This window comes from Mirounga angustirostris, unplaced genomic scaffold, assembly GCF_029215605.1.
Source record: "Mirounga angustirostris isolate CCGP_5_RB_7025 unplaced genomic scaffold, mMirAng1.0.hap1 SCAF_3, whole genome shotgun sequence".
NCBI lineage: Eukaryota > Metazoa > Chordata > Mammalia > Carnivora > Phocidae > Mirounga > Mirounga angustirostris.
Genome location: NW_026991711.1, coordinates 863,568 through 888,733, shown reverse-complemented (window position 1 = coordinate 888,733; position 25,166 = coordinate 863,568). Strand labels below are relative to the sequence as shown.

Sequence of the window (25,166 nt, the reverse complement as noted above, 5' to 3'; positions counted from 1 at the left end):
CCCCAGGGCCAGCGCCTGCCCCAAATAAAGCTGCTGCCCGTCCCTCCCTCAAACCCGGAAACACCCCTGCACTTCCTGGGGTGGGAGGGGGCGGGAGACACGGGGACAGACATGGCTGGCCAGGAGGGAGGCCCTGCTGCCCGAGGGCCCCACGCCCACGGGCCAGCCCCTGCGGTGCACACCCGGGGTGGCCTCTCTCTCGCGCATGAGCATGTCAACTTCCCCTCACATACCCTGGAAGCACCATCCATTCACTTCGGTGGCTATCCTTCCGGATCTTTCTGTTTATGTCGCTTCTACCATAAAACACACCCTGAGCGCACATCAGGGGCTGCCCGCCATCCACGGTCTGCCCACGCTCACCCCGCTGAGGCCCTGGCCTTGTCCTGGGGCCGATCTTGCTCTCGGGCTCACAGTGCCCCTATGATGAGCCCTCCTCCATGGAGGCTGGTGTTCGAATCCAAGAGCACCCTGATGGGTTCCCGAAACACCACAGAATGGGTGTTCTCTTCCTGCCAAGGCCCTGGTCTGTAACACCAGGTTCCTCGGTCCCGCCCCACGAGCGCGATCAGGGAAGGACCCGGTGACATTTTTATCAAGCGCTTCAGCTGAGTGTGCAATCTGCTCAGCCTAAAGTCACATAGGCTGCGGAGGAGTGAGAGACAAGCCGTCCATGGGGGGAGCTGACGCAAAAACGGGGCCCGAACGCGGCCAGGTGGGTAAGAGCACAGCCTGTGGGCACCTCGCCCCCTTTCGGGACACACTCGGGGGTGGGTGCCTGGAGCACCAACAGTGCTCAACACCTGTGCGTTCGGGCGCCGGGACCTGCTGGGCTGAACAGTCAAGCCGTGTCCAGCACAGGGCGGGCCAGGGGCCACCCGCTCCGGCCACCGGGTCCGTCACCTGGTTTTGCCGAGGTGTCATCGGGACACGCCCCTTCCTTACTCCGCATCCTTGGCCGCTCGGAACCGCAGCCCAGAGCCGTTAGGACAGAGACCATGCTCTGCCCCCAGAGGCCGACGTGTCCACCCTCCGGGCCTTGACACAAGAGGCTTGCCGCCCGCGCAGCCTGCCGCCGGCCCGGGGCTCAGCGAGCAGGCACGACGTTGTCCCAGACGGGCTCTGCCTCCTGCCCTTGGCCACGCCGCTTTCCCGCTCCGAGCCGCGGCTCCTTGTCTACGAAATGGGAGCCTTGATGCTGGTCGCCAGGATGGGTCTTGAGCACGTAAAAGGAGGCTCCTGGGAGCGCCCCGTCGTGTCACGGCCGGGGAAGCGGTCTGCGAGCCTCTGGGGTCCTCCGCTCCGCGGCTCGGGCTGCAGACACTGAGGGGGGTTTCTGCATCAGGATGCAGGAGCTGGCTCACCCCTCTTCCTGGAAAGAACAGGGGAGGCTGGGCCGAAGGGCTACCCCGGGAGCCCAGCCCGCCGCACACGGGGTTGCTGGCCCGGCCTCGGTCTCCCCGGCCATCAGCGGGAGCTGCCGCAGATGGCTGCCCGGCGACGCCAGCCCTGTCCCTAAAGGCCGGCACACCTGGCGTGCGCGGACGCGGCCGGCTGCCGACCTCCTCCCTCCGTCCGCGCGTGGCTCTCACGTGCTCTCCCAGCCCCGGGGGCGGGAGACAGGCAGGGACTCACCCCGGCCCCGGCCCCCCAGCCAGCTGACCGCACCAGAGACGGGCTGTGTCAGCCCCGCAGGCTGCCCGCGGGGCCGGGCTCGGCGCTGAACGGCAATCGCCCCGCAGACGGGCCCTGGCCCGGCGCCCTCAGTCTGTCAGGCTCCGCTGAGCACCTACTGTGTGCCGGACACCCCTGGAGGTGCTGGGGACAGAGCGGGAGCAAGCAGGCACAGTGAGGCTGGTGTCCCGGCAACCATGGGCATTGGTGGCCACTCGCCACGTGCAGAACGCATCCGCTGTGGTGGGCGTGTGGCGCACGGTGAAGTCTGTCTGTCCCCCTCTCTGTCCCTGTCCCTGTCTCTGTCCCTGTCTCTGTCCCTCTCTGACCGTCTCTCTCTGTCCCTGTCTCTATCTCTGTCTCTGTCCCTGTCTCTGTCTCTCTCTGTCCCTGTCTCTGTCTCTCTCTCATTCCCTGTCTCTGTCTCTCTCTCTTTCTCTGTCTCTGTCCCTCTCTGACCCTGTCTCTCTCTGTCCCTGTCTCTATCTCTGTCCCTGTCCCTGTCTCTGTCCCTCTCTGTCCCTGTCTCTGTCTCTCTCTCATTCCTTGTCTCTGTCTCTCTCTGTCTCTGTCCCTGTCTCTGTCTCTCTCTGTCCCTGTCTCTGTCTCCATCTCTCTGTCTCTGTCCCTCTCTGACCCTGTCTCTCTCTGTCCCTGTCTCTATCTCTGTCTCTGTCCCTGTCTCTGTCTCTCTCTGTCCCTGTCTCTGTCTCTCTCTGTCCCTGTCTCTGTCTCTGTCCCTGTCCCTGTCTCTGTCTCTCTCTCTGTCTCTCTGCATCTGTCCCTCTCTGTCCCTGTCTCTGTCTCTCTCTGTCTCTGTCCCTCTCTGTCCCTGTCTCTGTCTCTCTCTGTCTCTGTCCCTCTCTGTCCCTGTGTCTGTCTCTCTCTGTCCCTGTCTCTGTCCCTCTCTGACCATCTCTCTCTGTCCCTGTCTCTATCTCTGTCTCTGTCCCTGTCTCTGTCTCTCTCTGTCCCTGTCTCTGTCTCTCTCTCATTCCCTGTCTCTGTCTCTCTCTCTTTCTCTGTCTCTGTCCCTCTCTGACCCTGTCTCTCTCTGTCCCTGTCTCTATCTCTGTCTCTGTCCCTGTCTCTGTCCCTGTCCCTGTCTCTGTCTCTGTCTCTCTCTGTCCCTGTCTCTGTCTCCCTCTCTGTCTCTGTCCCTCTCTGACCCTGTCTCTCTCTGTCCCCGTCTCTCTCCCTCTCTGTCCCCGTCTCTGTCTCTGTCCCTGTCCCTGTCTCTGTCTCTGTCTCTCTCTGTCCCTGTCTCTGTCTCCCTCTCTGTCTCTGTCTCTGTCCCTCTCTGACCCTGTCTCTCTCTGTCCCCGTCTCTCTCCCTCTCTGTCCCCGTCTCTGTCTCTGCCCCCCCACAAGGGGCCCTGCACCCAACGCGCAGCCCGCACGCCTCCCTCCCTGGCCTGACCACCGTGGGGTGAGCTGCTTCCCACGGGCACAGACCTGAGCTATTCCTGGTGCTGTCGTGTGTCCTGGGGGGACACAGCCCTGGTGGTGGGACCTCCCCGGGGTGAAAGCCAAGCAGGTGAGCGCCCCACATTCTGCGGTCAGTGAGCCGGCCGGGTGCCCTCTACACTTCCCTGCCCCCAAGGGGCTGTGGCTGGGCCGTGGGGTGGCGGGTCTCCCCTCCACTGCCGCTGGCCGGACTGGCCTTGGTGTGAGAGGGAAACAGACGCGCTGCGAGCCCGCCGTAGGGTGTGCGAGGCGAAGCCCGGTCCTCGGAGCTGGGCCCGGTGGCATGTGCGCCTCCAGGGCGCCTCCGTGGCTCAGCGCTGGGGCTGGGAGGGCCGGCCGGGGCGCAGCCCCTCTGGGTCTCGGGCCGACGCGTCTGGCCGGCGGCAGGGCCACGCTGGCCCGGGAAAGTCCTCCCAGAGGTGCGTGTAGCAGCCTGTGGCCCAGAGGGACACGCCTGCCTCTTGGAGTCCCTGGACTCGGGGGGGCCACCAGCCTGACGCGCAGGCGGAACACAGGACAAGACCCCGATACCACCCGGAGCCCGAGGCCCCGAGCCGCGCCGCCAAGGCCCGCAGTCCTGGTTCGAGCCCCACGTGTGCGTCAGGCGGCCGTGGGCTGACACTCTGCACCTGGAGGACAGACGGGGAACGACCCTTGGCTCTCATCGTGCTCGTGAGGATGAAACAAGAGCAGACAGAACATCTGGAAACTATGAAATGACGCTTTTATTGCCTCCTAACACGCCCTGTGCCCCTCCGGGCGCGGTATCTGAGGAGGACGAGGCCCGCCGGGACCTCCCCAGGGCTGCAGGGGCAGGGCGGCCATGGCCCCGCGCGGTCACCTGCCCCCCGGCCCCCTCGCGGCCCAGGCTCCAATCAGGAGGCAGTGATAAGAGAAAGACGACCAGCCGCCTGGAGCCAGGGTGACTGAACCTTGCCCCAGAGACCTGTCACAGCGGGACGGACGCGCTGTCCTTGGCCACACCATGGCGGGCCCACTGTGCCTCGTCCTGCTCGGCGCCTCCCTGGCCGGACTCCTGCTGCCAGGGGGCAGTGGTAAGTGCCCCCTCGCCCCGCACACTGCAGAGATGGCCCCCGGGGAGGAGGAGGGACGGCGGAAGTCAGGGTGATGCCCCGAATCTCCACAGTGGGGAGAGTGGTGCTCATCCCGTGCTGTGACATGGCCGGGCCTGGTGGCCTCAGCCAAGGGTAGCCCAGGGCCAGGCGTGCCTCCCTCCTTGTGGGTGGGGAGTCAGATGGCAGACGAGTGGTCGCACACAGAGCTCGTGGACAGAGAAAGAGGGAGAGACCAAGAGAGACAGAGAGACGTGCCCCCTCCGCGGCCAGAGCGAGCTGGGGCGGGCCCGGGGCGGGGGTCACAGCAGAGAGGAGCTTCCGGGGCGGAAAGAGAATGAGATAGAAGCCGGTGCCCCCACCCTCAGGCTGGCTTGGTCAGGAAAGGGGGTGCCCGGTTCAAGGCTGGACAGAGAGGGGTTTCTGCACCTTCCAGGCCCTAGGCTGTCTAGAGAGAAGAGACCCAGAAAGGGGGCAAGCAGAGCAAAGGCAGAGGAGAGGGCAGGGGAGCGGCATCCCGGGGGCTCTTCGTGCCCTGGATGGAGGGGAGGGCCGGAGCCTGAGGGGACCCGGTGTGGAAGGACAAGGAGGCGGTGGGAAGTGAGGAGGGGAGAGAAGATCGGAGCAGGGAGGGACCTGCGTGCTCAGTAGCGCAGCAGACCTTTGGGGTGATGGGGTGTCCACAGACAAGTTTGAGCTCGGTGTCGCCTTGGAAGGGAAAGCGATCTGAGACGGGAGTGAAGCTAAGGTTTAGTGAGTACCTAGTGTGTCCCAGCCTCAAACTCACACGACTCTGAGACGCAGGGAGTGACCCCTTTTGTCAGCTTTAAGTAGCCGGTGATGGAGCTGCGTCTGAAGCTCGGCTGCCTGGCTGCCGGGTCCGGTGTCTGGCTCTGCACGTGGGGAGTGGGCGCTCTGAGCAGAGGGCAGGCCGCCGGCCCTGCAGAGAGGGGAGGACGGAGCTCAGGACGCAGGTCCCCTCCAGGGAGAGCCTCTGTGAGGGCAGGAAAGAAGGCAGACGGGGTGCAGGGTGAGAAAGGGCCCCAGGGGTGAGCAGATCCTGCGGGGGCAGAGCAGGCCGCTGCTGAGGCCCTCTGGGCGACAAGTCCCTGCCTGTCGCTAGTGTTCCTCAGCCCAGAGCGCGCCAGCAGCATCCTGGGGCGGGTCCGCAGGGCGAACTCCTTTTTGGAAGAGATGAAGAAAGGGAACCTGGAAAGAGAGTGTATGGAGGAGATGTGCTCCTTCGAGGAGGCCCGCGAAGTCTTTGAGGACACCGCCAAGACGGTAAGGGCTGGTGCGCAGGCACCCTGCAGCAGGGGCTCCCCAGGGTGGAGGCCGGGACAGAGCAGCCCCGGGCCCCCCGTGGGTGCAGGGTGGGGAGAGGGCAGTCCTCCTCCGCCACCTGTCCCGCGGGGGGCGGTGGGGGCGACTGAGGGCAGCGTGAGGTCCCGTCGGGTAGGAGGGCCGTGAGGCCGTCCAGAGGTTTTGTTAAACCAACTCTGAAAGGTAAGGTGTTCGTTTAAAAATGACTCACGGCTGAGTCATGCCTCCCTGGGCTGGGCCGCACACCAGGACACGGAGCCGGCGGGTTTTGCCCAAATCCACGGCCGCCGCCGCACTTGACGTGGACACCCGAGGAGCCACGCTTGTAGAGTTAACGCGTTGCCAGTAAACATTCCGTCAGACAGAGACGAACCGATTCTAAATCTGGAAGTATGGAAAAGCAAAGAAATCAGAGTAGCTGAAACAATTCTGAGAAAGGAGAGGAATCACCCTCCGTGAGTTGAAGGCTCCCCACAAAGCTACGCTAACCGCAGACGCATTAGTGTGTGTTTCGGGAAAGGGACAGATACAGAAATCAGTGGCATAGACTAGAAAGTCCACAAATTGACCCATGAAAATATGGCCAATTGCTACCTGACAAAAGATCATAAACAACTCAGTGAAGGAAGAATTGTCTTTTTCAACTGATGGCATTGGGACAACTGCCTATCTCCATACAGAAAAGGTCAACTTTGACCTAAACCTCACAACGGAACAAAAATTAACTCAAAATGATCATAGATCTAAAGGTAAAACATAAAACTTCAGGGCGAAAATTGTCATGACATGCAATTAGGCAAAATTTCTTAGACACAACATCAAAACCATAACCCATCAAAGAGAAAATGGGTAAATGAGACTTTACTCAAGATTTAAGACGGGCTCTGTGAAAAATCGTGAAGAATAAAGATACAAGCTATTAACTACGAAAACGCTTGCCAGCCACACACCCAACAAAGGATCTGTATTCAGAATATATGAGGAACTCGCACACTCAGCCGAAGAGCATCAACGACCGACTGACGACACGGATCGGAAGACGTGAACAGACCCGTCACAAGGGCGGACGCCCCGTTGGCAAGTGCGCACAGCAGACTCGCGACCTCCTGGGCCCTTACAGGAGCGCAGACGCCCCCCTGCAGGCTGGAAACCACTGACGGGTCCCGCGCCGGGCAGGTGCGGGGGCCCGGATGCTGCTGGACCGCGTCTCCTAACGCCATTGCCCTCTGACCCCGCAACCCCACTCCTGAGCGTGGACGCCTGGGTGTGAACGTCTATAACAAGTCACCATCGCCCCAAACTAGCAGTGATGCCGGTGGCCCTGTTTGGGTGGCCCCTGGATCAACGGTGGCGACGTTCCACTCGGCAATGGGACAAGCCGCGGGTGCGCATGGCGCTGGGGTGAGTTTCGGAGGCGCCGTGCCGAGTGAAGGAGCTGGTCTCCCCAGGTTGTGCAAGGGGCTCAGAAGTCGCGGCCGGGACGAAGAGCAGATTCGTGGCTCTGGGGGTGCGGCTGCCGTGGGCTGCGAGTGTCGGGGGGCTGGAGCTGTTCTGCGTCTTGACTGCAGTCGTGGTGGCACAAAAGCCGCGTGTGTTGGATTTCACAGAATTGTACACCAAAACAGTCGTTTTTTGCTGTGTGATTCTTTTCTCACTGAAATTTTAAGGAGACAGTGTCTGAGTTTCCTGAGGCTTCTGGAAAGCACCACACACCGGGTGCCTTAGCACGAGCGGAATCCACTCTCACAGTCCTGGAGGCCACAAGTCCAAATCCAGGTGTTAGCTGGTGTCAACACAAAATGAACAAACCCTTTAGAATTGCTTTGCAAATAAAAAGGAAGAGAGTCTTGTTTGAGCCCAGGTGAGGACCGCTGCCCAGGATACACAACCTTCCCAAAGAAGAGAGAGCTCCGGGGAAGGAATGTTTAATGCAGGGTTATATATGCTTCTTATTTCTTCAAGAATTACAAATCATCATGAAGAACATCCCAGAAAATTCCAAACTTTATCTCATGCTTTTAGTATGTGCAAAGTTGTAGGCTTCAGAGGTATGGGAACTTAGGAAGACGTTTACTCTTAATTATATATATATATATATATATATATATATATTTTTTTTTTTTTTTTAAAGTAGGGTCCAAGCAAGGAGCTCAACGCGGGGCTTGAACTCAGGACCCTGAGATCAAGACCTGAGCTGAGATCAAGAGTCTGAGGCTTGACCGACTGAGCCGCCCAGGAGCCCCAGGGAGGCTTCTACTCTTCTCTTTAGTTTGTCTTTAGTTTAGTCTTTTCGGTTATCTGCTAACGAAGTACGATGTGTGCTGGGGGCAGCAACAGAGCCCATGCCCTGAGGTCCTGCCAAGTCATTCCGACCTTGGTCCCTGTGAAAGTGTAGCTTCCCTGGGCGCCCAGGGTCAGGGCCCACAAACAGTGGAAGTGGAAAGGTTCCTTTTGGAGGTCTGCGGGAGAACGAGCTCCACACCCCTCCCTCTCCGAGTGTTGGGCGCTGCCAGGGGTCCTGGGCCCTCCTTGCCTCGTGGGCACATCCCTCAGGCTCTGCTCCGTCTCCGCGTGCGGCTCTCGTGCCCTTTCCATCTCTCCTGAGAGCACTCAGTGTCAGCCCTGAGCCCGTGGGGTCTCCTCTCCAACCTTAATCACAACTGCCCACACCCTATTTCCATTAAGACCACATCCTGAGGTTGCACCTGAAGTTGGGGTGGGGGGGTCGTACACTGTTCAAACTACGGAACACCGCAAAAATGATTTTTAAGACCATGAACATTTTTTTAGTGTAATATAGGCTTTTGGCGCCCTCTTTTAACCTAATCACCAATTACCATTTTTTCAATTTAACATGATTATTCACCAGGCATCTGATCCCTTACTGAATCTTTGACCCAGATATCTTAACTCAAAACTATTCATTGATCCGCTTGGGTGTAGCAAACAGAGCAAACCACTTCTGGTATAATCCATTCCTCAGTGATTAACTTAAAAATAGTTTTTCAACATTCAACAGAGCTGGTGCATCTAGGATGACCCAAGTCCCATCTATACAGACACATCAGATCTGAAAACTTCCCTCTTAGGCCGAGGAGCCCCGCAGCAAAGAGTGCCAGGAAAGGCCTCTGTTTGGGAAAGCACCCTATTCAGGCAGAGCGTGGTGGTTGTGTGAAATGTCTGTCTTTTCCCTAATGTATTTTAACATCTTCTTTCCCCTTTTAGACTGAATTCTGGAATAAATACAGAGGTGAGATGTTTTCTACTTTAATGTTGAGTGGGGTTCATTCAGACATTGAAATAGAGAGAGGCTGTATTTGAGTTTTTTAAACTACTTTTTGAATTTCCTTTCCACTCCTGCTTGTTTCTTACTCACCTAAGACTTTTCCCCTCTGAGTGTTTTCATAACAGTTATTGTGAAATTATTTTTTGTAACTTTATGCTAATTCTAGTTTGGTTACTTACTTAAATGTAGATTTAATTAGTTCACTCTCATTTGAGGAGTACCAAACTCTCTGATAATTTTCTTAATCTAAGGTATTAGGTAGAAACAAAGAATAGAGTCTGAAAGATTAGGTCTTCTAAGAAGATTGAATGTTTGCAGCTTGTGAAATGGTATAAATCATGACTCGTGTCTCATTCTGGTAACACTTTTCAAATTTCTCAAAATGGCCACTGGACCTGTCTCTAAATTAGATTGTCCAAATGCACCAAGAAATGTGAAGTTCCATGTTAGTGCTGGACAGTAATGTTTGCATTCTGATTTTACCTCCAGACCATCTGGGAAGAGGCCCCCAAACACAGGCCTTGTCAGTGTTGAGCCTAGAAATAAGTGTCAGGGAATCCCCCGCCCTCTGACCTCCCAGCTGGTCCCACACGGTCACCAGCCCAGAGCCCAGAGCTCCTCACTCTGTTGAAAACACACTGCCAAACATCTCCGCAGAAATAGAAAAGCTTATCAATGGCCCAGTTAGATAAGAGCATCACGTAGGTAGAGCCGCAAAAGGTGGGGGTAAAATGAGGTCCAGATGGGAGAAATGTTTACAGGGAGACGGGAAGATTTCAGGTTTATTCAAGCTATCTGAACAGCGCGTGCCAAGATCAACAGCGCAAAGCCATTTCCACCATCATGGGAGCTGCCTGCAAGCTGGGTTCCCAAACCCTGTCTCCGCAGACGGCGACCAGTGTGAGAGCAGTCCTTGCCAGAACGAGGGCCAGTGCGCAGACGGCCTCGGGGAGTACACGTGCACCTGCTCGGAAGGATACGAAGGCAAAAACTGTGAATTGTGTGAGTTCTCTTCCCGGTGTCCCTTCAGCTCGGGCTCACCTGACATCAGGAACCAGGGAAGGAGCCAAACCTCCCAGGGAAACAGTCTCGGGTTCCTCCCGATTTCAAGTCTGCACTCCCACGTGCTGTGCCATGTAGGAACAGCAGATGCAGTAAAGTTAGAGCCCAATGTCTCCTACAATCTGCTCGGTTTTAGGGTACAGTGAGAGACACGCAGCCATGTCCCTTCCTCTCAGGGGCTTGTGGCACATTCGTGGAGCGCTGGGCCCATAACTCAGAGACGAGATGGGGCCGTTTCTCTCCCGGGGTGGCGCTCCCCCTCACCGGCTACGGGATTCCTTGCGGTCCCGGCAGCGGCTCTGAATCACCACCCTCCACTCACGTCTGTTAGTGCGAATGTCAACTCCAAACCGTCTGGGATTGTCCACTTATAAAAATCTGATACATTTAATGAATTCTACATGAAAAAGTCAGTGAGAGTTTTCCTGATATGGTGATTAATTTAATAAAAATTAGATTTGTATTAGGCCAGCTTCCCCCTAATACAGGAAGATTCACATTTCTCCCGGGTAACTTCCTCTGTAATCTGCAGAGTGTGCTCTTAGCTTGCATTTTTGGGGCTGGTTCCCTTGGGGACTGTCAGCTGCGAATCCCGCTGCCCAAAGCCCAGAGCCGCCTCTGCGGCTCCCCGCGTGGCTCAGCCCCGAGCCACCGTGCGTCATTTCTAAAGCTGCACTAACGTTGATCTTCTCACTGTAATTATTTCATCATCCAAACCCAAATGCGGAATGTAAGGTAAATTGCCGTGGTGGCGTCAGTGACGTGAGTTGGGGTTGGGTGTGGCGTGCTCGGCCCAGCCTCGAAGCCGCCGGAAGCTCCACGGCCTCACAGCGCCGAGAGCGTCCCGTGACGCGCCAGGTGGCCCGAGTCCAGCACGCGCCCCCGCCCGTCCCTCCCGCTGCCGCACCGGAGCCGGGACCCCAGTCTCTGAGATGTGTTCCGGCTCCTTTATTCTGGCGGGGGGATCCTCCAGGCTCAGTGGACTGGCCCGTGGCCATGCGACCCCTCCCTGCCTGAGCACCTAGCCCCAGGGCCCGTCCTCGTGCATGCGGCCTGCGCACATGGGCTTGCAGCTGTGGGGAGGCCCGCGTGCCCTTCTGAGGGCTGAACTTGTGACCCGCCAGCGTCCAGGGCCCTCCGGGGGCGTGCTGGGCTTTCTGCAGGACCTTCTGGAAGTCTGGCGCCCATGCCGTCCCCACGTGGTCTGGGGAGTGGTGGGGCGGGAGCAGCGTGGACACAGAGGAGTGGACACCAGCCCCTCGCCTGCTCTGGGTGCCTGTCCTGTTTGCTTGGGCCCAGTTCAGAGGCATCGGCCACGTGGTCCTGGCCCTTTGCTGCAGGTGTCGGGTCCCCTGTGGGGTTGGCGGGTGCATGGATGGGCTCCTGGTGCTGCCGTCCCTCCTCCGGGCTAAGTGCGGCCTCAGTTTCCCCAGGCTGTCGTGTCCTGCAGCCACGCGGAAGCTCTGCAGCGTGGATAACGGGGACTGTGAGCAGTTCTGCAGGGAGGAACAGAGCTCGGTGGTATGCTCCTGCACCAGCGGGTACATCCTCGGGGACAACGGCAAGTCCTGCATCTCCACAGGTAGGAGCGCGTGGGCCGGAGTGGGCGGGCCCGCCAGCGTCCCACTGTTTCTGGGAGCTCAGGACTGGGACCGGCGGGACTGCCTAGCTCCCCGGGTGCCGGTGAAGGCGGGGTAGTGCCAGCCCTGAGGAGCCGCGACTTGCTTGTGACCGAGGCACACCCTGTCGCCCTGGAAGGCTGGGAGTGAGCAGGTGCAGGGCAGCATGGGTGGACTATCAGGGCCGTGGACTTGGGGGGTGCAGGAGCTGCAAGGGGTACCACGGGCCCCCAAGAATGAGCAGGTTGGGCAGGCCCCAAGCGATGGGCTTTAGTTTCCTTCTCTGTGATGAGAGCCGGGCCGTTGAGTCTGGCCCGGAGGCTCCCAGAGGGCATGGCCTAGTGAGGGGACCTACACAAGGGGTCCTCACCGCTGCAGGGTCCACCTGGGCCAGAGCTTCTGAGAGGCCACTCCTCTCTCTCTTAACTCCATCTGCTTCTCACGGTGGCCCCACGTGCTCCTCAAAGCCTGGTGCCCTGCCTGACCCACAGCTCTGGTCGGGGTGCAGAGTCTCGGGCGTTCCAGAAGCTGGACACATTCCCTGCCTGTGACAATGGCCTCCATCCTGTAACCCGGGCCCTCGGCGGTCCCCACTGTTCCCCCCCACTCTCCTCCCCCAGGTCAGGTCGGGAGAGTTGTGCCTGTGAGGCAGGGAGGTTCTCGCTCTGCTGAAGCCGGCCCGTCCTTTCAGAGCCTTTCCCCTGCGGGAAAACCACGATGGGGCGCCGGAAGAGGTCAGCGGAGACCGCTCACAGCGGCGAGGGCCCCTCGGAAGCCGAAGCCGGCATGCAGGAGCAGTCTGACCCTGAGGATCTGCCTCCCACCCAGAGCGCTATGTTCCTGCTGCCCTTCAACAGGACAGACGCCAGCTCTAAGGAGGATACGAGAAGCCTGGTCCGGATCGTGGGTGGGCAGGACTGCAAAGACGGCGAGTGTCCATGGCAGGTGACCGAGGAGCGGGCCGGGGTGGTGCAGGCGGTGGACACACCCCGCTGCCCCGGGGTGGGCGGTGCGGAGATGACAAGTGGGCCCTGTCCCTCCCCACCCCACGTCCGTCCCCATCTGCGTGCCCGTGAAGCACAGACCGAAAGAAGAGGTAGTCCCGCCACGGCTACTGGCCGGGCTGCAGGTCCAGGTCGGCAGGGGAGAGCGCTGCCCGGCGCGGCGATGCCCTGGGCTTGCTCTTCTGACCACCAGCAGAAAGAGTCACTCCCCTTGCTTCCTCTCTAATCTGGTAAAAAGATTTTTTACCAAAATGTAAATCCTGCCAAGGCAGGTAGTAATTCGGAGAAGAGCGCATCCGTGTGTTTGCCACGGAAAAAAAAGTCCCTCTTCCCTTGTTGATTTGGACTAAGGTTGCCCGATTTAGCAAAGAACAACACAGGACTTACGCTTTGAGCTTCAGATAAACAATGAACAATTTTTAATGTGAGTATGTCCCAAAGACTACGGGGGACACATTTACACTAAAAACTGTTTGCTATTTATCTGATTCAGGTTGACCTGGGTGTCCTCTATTTTATCTGGCAATCCTAACTTCGACTTTAGGGTTTAGAAGTCAAAATGGCTTCACCTACAAGCAAAACTCCAACAACCTTTAGAAAGGAGCTCAGCCTGCTCCCACTCCAAGCTCCGCGATGGGCGTGCGTTTGCCTGAATTATCGGGAGGCCGGGAGGAGCGATTCAGGGTGCGGTCACCTTGCGGGCAGCGTGCATTCACAGAGAACTGTTGTGGCTCCGACGGGGCCCTGGGCGTGGAGTGCAGGACATGAGATCCGCTCTATCCCCTGACGTGTGCACGTCTAGATCCAGGAAGGGCCACGAGCCCACCCGAGCCACCCCAGCTGTGGTTGGTGTGTGACTCGCACATGCAGCCGCGGGGGGCAGCTGCGTGGGGCAGCCGCGGGGCGGTGGGGAGGCAGCCAGAGGAGCTGCCCCCACCCCCAACCCGGGCGGCATGTTGGTGGCTTTGGTCGCAGGCAGAGAGGATGGGGGGGATGCGTCCGGGGAACAGGGTCCTGTCCAGGGGATTCCTGACTCCTGGGCTCCCTCCCTATTGGGAGGAAGAGGTGGGGTGCCGGTACGGGGAGCCTGACTCTCCATCAGTCACGCAGGGAAAGGCGGCAACCGTTTCCCCACTAGTCACGGCGGTCTTCAAGGGCTCTTTCAGAGCCTCAGGTTGTTCCCTGTTCCACTGACCGGCATACGCCCCCAGCCAGGAACTCCCGCCCACTGGCTCGCAGGGTGTGGAACTCCCCAGGAGAAGCAAAAAGGGCTCCTCTCCCGATTTGCAAGCCCCGCTCTCTGGGGGAAGGGGTGGTGCTTGCCGCGCTGCTGGTGCTCCCTCCCTCCCTCCCTCTCCAGTCCTGGCGGGGAGAAGGTCACCTCCAGGGGGAGCCACATGGATTCCAAGGACACTGCCCTTGAACGGGGGCACACCTGCCCCGACACCAGAAACTGTTGTCCCCAAAGCCTGGCCCCTGCCTGGTCTGGGCTCTAATTCAGAGCCACATAGCAAAGGTTTTTCACGTCGAAAACCGTGTTTCTACGGGAGCTCTGGAGGGTGTGCGACTGCTCGCGTCCTGGGAGCCCGCGGCTCAGGCGCAGAAAGCCAGGGGAAGCGCGGCCGAAAGCTCCCCGGTGCCCTCGCCAGCACTCAGTGGGGCCTCGGCGAACGTCCGCTGAGTCCGCCAGGGCGCTGCTCCGTGCACAGGAGCTGCCCAAACCCGCGCGGGGTCCAGGCACGGGCTGGGGGGCAGCTGGGCAGGGGCCGGGGCCACCGCCCCACCGCGAGCCCCACAGTGAGGGAGGCCGGCAGCTGAACGCCCCTGGGACTCGCAGGAGTCTGCAGGTTCCAGGCTGGACGCCGGCAGGGGGAGGCCCTGACGCAGGCCAGGAGGCCGAGAGGAAAGTTCTCCCACTCCTCTTCTCCAACCTGGCAGACTCAGTTGTGCTCCTTGCAGGCTCTGCTCATCAATGAGGAAAATGAGGGGTTTTGCGGGGGCACCATCCTGAACAAGTACTACGTCCTCACAGCGGCTCACTGTCTCCAACAAGCCAAGAAATTCACGGTGAGGGTAGGTAAGTGGCGGCACGACCCCTCCGCTGCCCTGCAGGGCCCCCTGGCACTTATCTTCAGAGCTGCTAGCTGGAAACGTGGGTTGACACAACGGAACCCTGAGGGCACAGGTGGGGGGTGTCACGGAGCGGGGGGGGGTCCTCCCTGACGTGCTCCAGTCCAGACCCGGTGCCGTGAGCCCCCCTCAGTGCCCCTTCCTCCAGGAAGGCTTCCAGAGCTCCTCCTCAACAGTCTGAGCCCGGAGCGTGGCCCGTCACATTTTGTAATATCTGTCCTTCTCTACCAGCCGCAAATGAGCCACCCGTGTGATCACTAGTTCTCTCTGATACGGTGGTAAAGTTCCCAGATGAAATTAATTTTAGTGATATCTCATCATCCAGTATATCCAAAATATTATTATTTCAGTGTGTAACCAGTTTTAAAAGTATTAATGAGACATTTTGAATTTGTTTTCATTCCCTGAGAATTGACACAGCACATCCCGTTCCGACCGGCCGCGCCGCCTCCGACGACCGCGGGGTCCGGAGCCGGCACCCCTGCCGCACGAGTCTCAGGAATTGCCTGCCTGAGGCGCTGGCCATGGTTATAAAGTGTGACCGATGGTCGCCCCTGGGGAGCGACACTGGAGGTCGCTTTTATTTGCTTTATGCTTCCCTTCGTTTTTCAGGTTTTCTAGTGACCATATTCCACTTTTTCATACAAACACAGTAACAGGTGCTCTGAGCAGCAACGTGCAGGTGAGCGCACGGCCCATCCTGAGCCGAGCCCCCCCATGTCCTCGCCGCTTTGCAGGTGAACGGGACACGGAGAAGGAGGAGGGCGACGAGGTGGCGCACGAGGTGGAGATGATCATCAAGCACAACCGGTTCGTCAGGGAGACCTACGACTTCGACATCGCCGTCATCAAGCTGAAGACGCCCATCACCTTCCGCAGGAACGTGGCCCCCGCCTGCCTGCCCCAGAAGGACTGGGCCGAGGCCACGCTCATGACACAGAAGACGGGCATCGTCAGCGGCTTCGGGAAGACCCACGAGAAGGGCCGCCCGTCCAGCACCCTCAAGATGATGGAGGTGCCGTACGTGGACAGGAACACGTGCAAGCTGTCCAGCAGCTTCAGCATCACCCAGAACATGTTCTGCGCCGGCTACGACTCGAAGACCCAGGACGCCTGCCAGGGGGACAGCGGGGGCCCCCACGTCACCCGGTTCAAGGACACCTACTTCGTCACCGGCATCGTCAGCTGGGGAGAAGGATGTGCACGGAAAGGGAAGTATGGGGTCTACACCAAGGTCACCAACTTCCTCAAGTGGATCGACAGATCCATGAAAGCCAGGTCCGCGGCCCCAGTGCGCACGGGGGACGCTATGCCCCACCCCCATTAAAGTCATTCCCTCAAGACCTCCTGGTGTCTCGTTTGTGCTCACACGGGCGGCGCCTGGAGCAGGTCTCCCGTCTGCGGTGACGAGGTCTGTGTGGATCCCTTGTCCTGGTTTTCTCTGGCTCTGCCCTGGAGAATTTTCCTTTGGAACACTAGAGCCTCCTGTTCCCTCCCCGGGCTGGGGGGCTTCTTCGGGAAACGCTATCCTTTGTAGGATCGGGGCCCCCGGGATGACCAAACCCGCGATGGGCCGTTCCTGTATGCAGCGGGGGCTTCCGGTTTTGAGTGCCCGAGGCTGCCGCGTGGCTCAGGACCCTTGGAGTAACTAGGTTCTGGGAGCAGGGATCGGGTGGGGCGGGGGTCCCAGCACTGAGACGGGGCGGGAGCGCGTCCTCGCGGGCAGGCTCTCCGAAAGCCTCTCACGGGCAAGGATGCTTTTGCATGGACTTAGCTGCTTCTCCCTTCTGGCCTCACACTGTAATCAGCCGGGGCCACCGCCGCCCCCTGAGCAGCAACTGCGCCCCCAGGGCTGGCTGCCCCAGCCCCCAGCGTTAAATCAGTGTGGACGTGGCCCCTCAGTGACCCCACGAGGGCATGGTGCGCGGGCGGGACTGTGGGAGGGACGCGGCAAGCCCTTCCCGTCACCGTCCGCGGCGCTCCAGGCCCCCAACTAAGTGGCCATGAGAAGCGAAGTGCTTTAGAAAACACGACGGGTCACCTCAGACCAGACCCGCCGGAGCGTTTTCCAAATGGCCCTGCACAGTTTGTGTTTTGCGTAACTTCGCTAAACAAAGTTTCAAAGTTCCAGTACGAAGACGCCCCCAAATGTCACAAGCTGGGCAGAGTGTTTTGTAAACAGTAGATATTGCAAGGTTACGAAAATCTTTGTGAACGGCGATGCAGTTTCCCAGAGCCGGTCTGAGGAAAGCAGAGAAAGCCAAGGGCCGCGCGGGTCAGAGGCCCTCCCGGAGAGGGGCCCCAGCGGCGCAGACCGGCTCCTCCGCGCTCTGTGCAGCCGCGCGCCCTGCGCAGGTCAGGAGGTCCCCGGTGGTTTGGGGCCCAGAGAACTGGCGGAAGACCCACCGGCGAGAGCGGCCTTCACTGCCGCGGCTCCCATCCCCGTTGGCCGCCGATCGGCGCCCGGGCTGCCGAGTGCGTCAGAGGGGGAGACCGAGGCAGGACAGAGCGAGGGGAGCCCCGTTGCCTCCCCGGGTCGACTTATCTCCTCATCCAGAAAGAGACTCAGTTCATTGACGTTCTGGAGGAGGTGGTGGGGCACGATGGGGCTCATCTGCTCGCCCCCGTGCCCCGCACCGCTCACCTCCCGCGAGGGGCGCTGTCTGCCTGGGGACGGAGCTGAAGGAGCCGCTCAAGCACACGGCACTGCGCCAGGCTGGTCCCTCAGGGACACAGGCAGCGGCGGCGGGCTGGGGCCCGGGAGCCACAGGGGGAGAAGGCGGGGCGTGAGCATTGCTCCTGAGACAGAGGCAGAGGTCGCAGGACGATCCCAATGAGCCCACCCGTTCTGTGAAGGGTCACAGTCACCCCCAAACACAGAGGGGCTTCCGCAGGCTGAGCCCGAGTTCGGTGGCGGGATGGAGCCACCTCATCGGGAGGGCGGTGGGTTTGGGCTCTGTGTAGGGGCAGCCCCACAGCCAGGGCCACCACAGGAATTGCTGGTTGAGGCAGGTCACCGAGGACACCAAACCCCGGTGGGAACATCCTCGAGAAGCACGATATTCAGAGTCTCAGAGCATCGCCGAGGAATGACTTTTTCATCACAGACAGGACAGGTGGTTTCTCTGGAGCAGAGCACCCTGGGAGTCGGTGGGGATTGTGCGGTTGGGCCGGAATGGGCTGTGAGCTCCCCCCGCGGTGTTGAGAGCGATTCTCGGGTTGGAGGACACACTTGGTTCTTACAAAACGCCACCTGGGTCCACTGGTCACGTGGCGCGAGGCCCTGGCCTGTGGTCCACTAGGTCCCTTTACAGAAACGCTTGCTGAGCTGCCTCAGGGACCTCAGGCAGGAAGACACGGAGGCGAAGAGGTGTGAAGACACTGAATCGATCCAATGAAGTCCCCATCTGTGCCGTTGTAGGGCCGGTGGCCGTTCTCAGCAGCCCCACGTCCTCAGGCCCGTGTTTGCAGACGCGTCCTCGGCGGTGGCGGGCCGGCAGCCTGGCGGGCCGTGTGGGGCTGCTCCTGGGCCTCCTTGTCCTGACCATCCTAGCCCTGGGGGAGGCTCTGCTCCGCGGACTCGGCCTTTCCTGTGGCCACGGGGGCAGGCGGGGCTTTCTCCAGCGTGACCCGCGAGATCCGAGCTCGCCTGCAAGGGCCCTCCCGTCTCTCTTATTAGTGATGCACGCAGGTCCTCCTGGAGCGACGCCCAGACGGCCATGGGCGCGCAGGGCCTAGCCAGCGGCGGGCTGACAGCCGGTCCCGACAACCGCCACCACCCAGCTTGCTCCGCACACCTGCCCCTCAGCCCTGCTCTCCCTCAGCGCCCCCACCCTCCTGCACACACAGAAATAAGAACATAAACCCGAATTTATAATCTTCAAACAAACTGCGTGTTGAAATGATACTATTTTGGATCTATTGTGTTAGATGAGTACGTTATTAACATTATTTTAACCTCTCTCTGATGTTTTGTTTTTGTTTTTTAAAGATTTTATTTATTTGAGAGAGAGAGAATGAGAGAGAGAGAGAGCACATGGGGGGGGAGGGTTAGAGGGAGAAGCAGGCTCCCCGCCCCCAACAGGGAGCCCGATGCGGGACTCGATCCCGGGGACTCCGGGATCGGGACCTGAGCCGAAGGCAGTTGCAGCCAATTAACCAACTGAGCCACCCAGGTGCCCCCCTTTCTGTTGATGTTTTAAATGTGGTGCTGGGACGCTCTTCTGACCCCTGGGGCACATGCCTGTCTCTCCCGCACGGCCCCGTCAAGCGCACCCTCCACACAGCAAGTAGCAGGACTGGGGAACACCAAGTGGGCCTGTCCCTCCAGCGGTCAGAACCTTCACCACGTCGTGCCCGTGACAGCGTGGTTTGTAAGAGACCCATGCCTGACATCAGACCGTTTGCGGCACGGTACACAATCTTCCGCAACACGGAACAGTCACAGGAACTTCCACCAAAGGGGGTCCGTGGGACTGCAGTTCTGGAAGGGCTGTGGATCACAGGGGCAGCTAGAAATGCCCTCAGTAAAGTGGAACGTGGACAAACATTGTATATCACTTTTGGTAAATGCGTCACGCGGCTGGCACGATGACAAGAAATCAGGAGGAGCAAAAGAATAAAACGAAAGAAAGGTGAGCATGACCCCAGTCATCACTGCTCAGTCTTCCATCAAGTGGCCCTTATCCTCGTATTCCAGAATGGCACTTAGAGCTCCAGCCATCACACCTGTGTTCGAGGCAGCAGGATGGAGGGAGGAACAAAGAAAGGGCCACACAGTCATCTTTTAAGAAGCTTCCCAGGAGCTGTGGCCTGGCCCTTCTGTCTGCATCCTGATGCCCAGCTCCTGTCCTGGAGCCCCACTCCCACCCCCTGCGTCCCCCCGGTGCAGGTCCAGGAATGCGAGGCTGCCCCCTGCCATCCTTTACCTCCATCTGCAATGCTCCCACGTCCCACCCTTCTGGCTCCTGAGCTGACGCAGACCCAGCCTTCACAGCTCAGTGGGAAAGCGGCTTCACGCCCGCGCCAGCCCGGCCGTCGTGGCACCTGGTTCTCCTGGTGTCTGACCGATGGCTTCTCCGCGGCTCTCTGACTTGCACTCTGCCTGGAAGGCTGGTTCGTTGTGCGGGATGACTGGTGAGGTCCTGGCCCCACACGGCCGCCGCCCCGGTCCGGCTTCCTGCTCAACCCCCAGCACCCGGCCAGACCCTGGCACACGGAGGGGGCTCAGCAAGTACCTGCCAGCCTCTAGCTTCCCGTCCCAGCACACCTCCCAGCGCACCCAAGGTCTTAGCCAAACGGGCTGCTTCCCCGATAGCTCCGGGTCAGGGCGCAAACCATCCTCCGCCCGCAGAGCCAAGGACAGCGGGGAAGCTCCTGTTGAGCGGGGCTGCTTCTCCGAGCCCCCGTGGCCACGCCACAGCCACCCAGGGCATGGGGGCGGGGGCCTGCAGGCCACCAGACCGAGGGAAACACTGGCTGGAGGCGCTGTAGGGGAAGGCTCAGGAGCACGAGGTCGGGAGGCAGCGGGCCTCCCACAGGCTGCGCCCCGGGCGACTCCCGCCGGGCCCGGGAGCCCCGGTTCACGGCAGTGGCGGTCCGATCTGCTCCAGAAGCCGCCCGCGGGCCCTCGGCAGGCCGTCGGCGTCGCGGCGCCTCCGTCTCGAAACTGAAGAGCAGCTTCTCCAAGGAGGGCCGAGACCAAGCTGGAGAGCGCAGACCCGGTCACTGCCCACCGCCTTCGTGGACGCGTGGCTCACACGAGCAGACACGGAAGCGCGGTCGGCCCCAGACCGTCCTGCCCTCGGAGCTCACCACATGGGCCCCAGCGAGAGCAGGCGGCCGCAAGGGCCGCGTACACCTGAGCGCCTGCCACCTCTTCCTTACGGAAGTGGCACACCTGTTCCCCGGGGCGCCGGGACGGGCGCTACGCGCAGGCGCACCACGGCCTGCGGGAGGGAGGACTCGTTTAAGGGATTAAGTGTTGCTTGAAATATTCTTTTGAGTGGAACACAGAGTTTAAACATAGTTCAGATCTTTAAGTGTTAGCGATTTTTTTTTTCTTTAAACTTATTTACTTAAGCAATCTCTGCACTCTGTGGGGCTCGAACTCACAACCCCAAGATCAGGAGTCGCTCGCTCCACCGACTGAGCCAGCGGGCGCCCCGACTGTTACAATTCTTGAACACACCACGAACGTTGTCCGTCTCTGACACCTACGTGCCGGCCCATTCCCCGGGAAAGACGCGGCTCATCGAGGCGGGCGGCCGGGCAGTGAGTTAAGTCTGGGCAGCGGGGCTGCACGGTTTCAAACTGCTGGAGGGTCAGGAGGCTTCGGCAGCTGTGCGGGAGAAGCCGGCGAGCGCGGCGCTGTCCCACCGCAAGCCCGGCTTTGCCGAGTGGGGGCCTCCGTGCGGCCGGCGGGGCCGCAGCTGCGACCGAAGCCCTGCCCCGTCTGCCGCACAACTGACTGCAAGGGCGCCGGGCCAGGCGGGCACACCTCGAGAAGAGGGGCCTCTCCAGGGGCCAGACCGCGTCCCGCCCGGGCCCCACGGGGACCAACCGCAGGCGCCGCGCCCGCGAACCTCACGGGCGCCACCGTGCACGCAGGCTGAGTCCAAACAGGCACCGAACCCGAGGTCTGTTTCCTCCGCGGCAGTACCAGCCAAGCCCGGACTCTCGGGGTCAATACCCACGGCTCGAAGGAGCACCCCGGTCTACACTAGGCCGCAGGGCGACCCTGGGAAGCAGCGCAAGCTCGCTCTTCCTCACGCCCGTCGTGAGAGAACGGTGCCCCGGAGAAGGGGGTGGCAGGGTCCCAGCCCCCGAGCGAGCCTTGGCGCACGGTGAGCCCTGCCCGCCGGGACGCCACACTGTCCTGAGGTCAAGAACCTGGCGATCATAACACCGCAGCACACGCTCTGCACACGCACTCCAGGGCGCGCACGTCCCTCAGCTGGAATCTGGATGTGCCTCCAGCAGGTGACAGAGTGACGCGGAGGCTGGCTGGGCCCTTTGGGACACTTGCTCTTAGAACCCGCTCCAGGCCGTGAAGAGGCGGGAGCAACCGCTGCTGAGGCCCGCCTGCACTGGAACTGGGAGCCCGAGGCCAGTGCCAACGCACCTGCAGCGGTCACCCTGCGGGCCAGCCAGCCTCACCTCCCCCGAGCCCTGAGCTCCTGCGGATGCTGCCCTCCTGCCAGCACGCCCGGGGCGGCCCCTCGGGCAGCGGGAGCCGAGCTCCGCCCACGTGGAGCAGGAACCCGCGGCCTGGAGGGCAGCTTCTCTGCGCAGCGGGGTAAGTGGCTCCCAGCCTTGAGGAGGCTGCAAAGATAAAGCTGCAACAGCCCAGGACACTTTCTTCTTTAGTGAGTGTTGCACAAACAGAGGAAATGTGCAGACTCTGAAAATGGCAGGCTGTAAACTGTGGAAAATTATCAAGGTAAATTCATTTTATAAAAAGAAGCCTTTAGACACTATATCATACTTAAAGGATCTATCCAACAAGAAGATCTAACAATTGTAAATATCTATGCCCCTAACATGGGAGCAGCCAATTATATAAGGCAATTAATAACAAAAGCAAAGAAACACATCGACAACAATACAATAATAGTGGGGGACTTTAACATCCCCCTCACTGAAATGGGCAGATCGTCTAAGCAAAAGATCAACAAGGAAATAAAGACTTTAAATGACACACTGGACCAAATGGACTTCACAGACATATTCAGAACATTCCACCCCAAAGCAACGGAATACACATTCTTCTCTAGTGCCCATGGAACATTCTCCAGAATAGATCACATCCTAGGTCATAAAATCAGGTCTCAACTGGTACCAAAAGATTGGGATCATTCCCTGCCTATTTTCAGACCACAATGCTTTGAAACTAGAACTCAATCACAAGAGGAAAGTCGGAAAAAACTCAAATACGTGGAGGCTAAAGAGCATCCTACTGAAGAATGAATGGGTCAACCAGGAAATTAAAGAAGAATTAAAAAAATACATGGAAACCAATGAAAATGAAAACACAACTGTTCAAAATCTTTGGGATGCAGCAAAGGCAGTCCTGAGAGGAAAGTATATAGCAATACAAGCCTTTCTCAAGAAACAAGAAAGGTCTCAAGTATACAACCTAACCCTACACCTAAAGGAGCTGGAGAAAGAACAGCAAATAAAGCCTAAACCCAGCAGGAGAAGAGAAATAATAAAGATCAGAGCAGAAATCAATGAAATAGAAACTAAAAGAACAGTAGAACAGATCAACGAAACTAAGAGCTGGTTCTTTGAAAGAATTAACAAGATTGATAAACCCCTGGCCAGACTTATCAAAAACAGAAGAGAAATGACCCAAATCAACAAAATCATGAATGAAAGAGGAGAGATCACCACCAACACCAAAGAAATACAAACAATTATAAGAACATATTATGAGCAACTCTATGCCAGCAAATTAGATAACCTGGAAGAGATGGATGCATTCCTAGAGATGTATCAACTACCAAAACTGAACGAGGAAGAAATAGAAAACCTGAACAGACCTATAACCACTAAGGAAATTGAAGCAGTCATCAAAAATCTCCCAAAAAACAAAAGCCCAGGGCCAGATGGCTTCCCAGGGGAATTCTACCAAACATTTCAAGAAGAATTAATACCTATTCTTCTGAAACTGTTCCAAAAAATAGAAACGGAAGGAAAACTTCCAAACTCATTTTATGAGGCCAGCATTACCTTGATCCCAAAACCAGACAAAGACCCCATTAAAAAGGAGAATTACAGACCAATATCCCTGATGAACATGGATGCAAAAATTCTCACCAAAATACTAGCCAATAGGATCCAACAGTACATTAAAGGATTATTCACCATGACCAAGTGGGATTTATCCCTGGGCTGCAAGGTTGGTTCAACATCCGCAAATCAATCAATGTGATACAATACATTAACAAAAGAAAGAACAAGAATCATATGATCCTCTCAATAGATGCAGAAAAAGCTTTTGACAAAGTACAGCATCCTTTCTTGATCAAAACTCTTCAGAGTATAGGGATAGAGGGTACATACCTCAATATCATAAAAGCCATCTATGAAAAACCTACAGCGAATATTATTCTCAATGGGGAAAAACTGAGAGCTTTCCCCCTAAGGTCAGGAACGCGGCAGGGATGTCCACTATCACCACTGCTATTCAACATAGTACTGGAAGTCCTAGCCACAGCAATCAGACAACAAAAAGAAATAAAAAGCATTCAAATTGGCAAAGAAGAAGTCAAAGTGTCACTCTTTGCAGATGATATGATACTTTATGTGGAAAACCCCAAAGACTCCACCCCAAAACTGCTAGAACTCATACAGGAATTCAGTAAAGTGGCAGGATATAAAATCAATGCACAGAAGTCAGTGGCATTCCTATACACCAACAACAAGACAGAAGAAAGAGAAATTAAGGAGTCGATCCCATTTGCAATTGCACCCAAAACCATAAGATACCTAGGAATAAATCTAACCAAAGAGGCAAAGGATCTGTACTCAGAAAACTATAAAATACTCATGAAAGAAATTGAGGAAGACACAAAGAAATGGAAAAACGTTCCATGCTCATGGATTGGAAGAACGAATATTGTGAAGATGTCAATGCTACCTAGAGCAATCTACACATTCAATGCAATCCCCATTAAAATACCATCCACTTTTTTCAAAGAAATGGAACAAATAATCCTAAAATTTGTATGGAACCAGAAAAGACCCCGCATAGCCAGAGGAATGTTGAAAAAGAAAAGCAAAGCCGGCGGCATCACAATTCTGGACTTCAAGCTCCATTACAAAGCTGTCATCATCAAGACAGCATGGTACTGGCACAAAAACAGACACATAGATCAATGGAACAGAATAGAGAGCCCAGAAATGGACCCTCAACTCTATGGTCAACTAATCTTCGACAAAGCAGGAAAGAAGGTCCAATGGAACAAAGACAGTCTCTTCAACAAATGGTGTTGGGAAAATTGGATAGCCACATGCAGAAGAATGAAACTGGACCATTTCCTTACACCACACACAAAAATATACTCCAAATGGTTGAAAGACCTCAATGTGAGACAGGAATCCATCAAAATTCTAAAGGAGAACACAGGCAGCAACCTCTTTGACCTCAGCCGAAGCAACTTCTTCCTAAAAACATCGCCAAAGGCAAGGGAAGCAAGGGCAAAAATGAACTATTGGGACTTCATCAAGATAAAAAGCTTTTGCACAGCAAAGGAAACAGTCAACAAAACCAAAAGACAACCGACATAATGGGAGAAGATATTTGCAAATGACATATCATATAAAGGGCTAGTATCCAAAATCTATAAAGAACTCATCAAACTCAACACCCAAAGAACAAAGAATCCAATCAAGAAATGGGCAGAAGACGTGAACAGACATTTTTCCAAAGAAGACATCCAAATGGCCAACAGACACATGAAAAAGTGCTCAATATCGCTCAGCATCAGGGAAATCCAAATCAAAACCTCAATGAGATACCACC

At 57.6% G+C, this 25,166-nt stretch overlaps 1 protein-coding gene across 1 annotated transcript; it reads left to right on the top strand.

Moving 5' to 3' along the window:
* Positions 1-3,476: 3,476 nt before the first annotated feature.
* On the top strand, positions 3,477-15,983 carry F10 (coagulation factor X). Its single transcript, XM_045869742.3, has 8 exons — positions 3,477-4,196; positions 5,338-5,498; positions 8,763-8,787; positions 9,712-9,825; positions 11,336-11,467; positions 12,196-12,449; positions 14,468-14,585; positions 15,376-15,983. Exons 1-8 carry the CDS (start codon positions 4,127-4,129, stop codon positions 15,963-15,965), a joined length of 1,464 nt encoding a protein of 487 aa, XP_045725698.1. The 5' UTR covers positions 3,477-4,126; the 3' UTR covers positions 15,966-15,983.
* Positions 15,984-25,166: the final 9,183 nt, after the last annotated feature.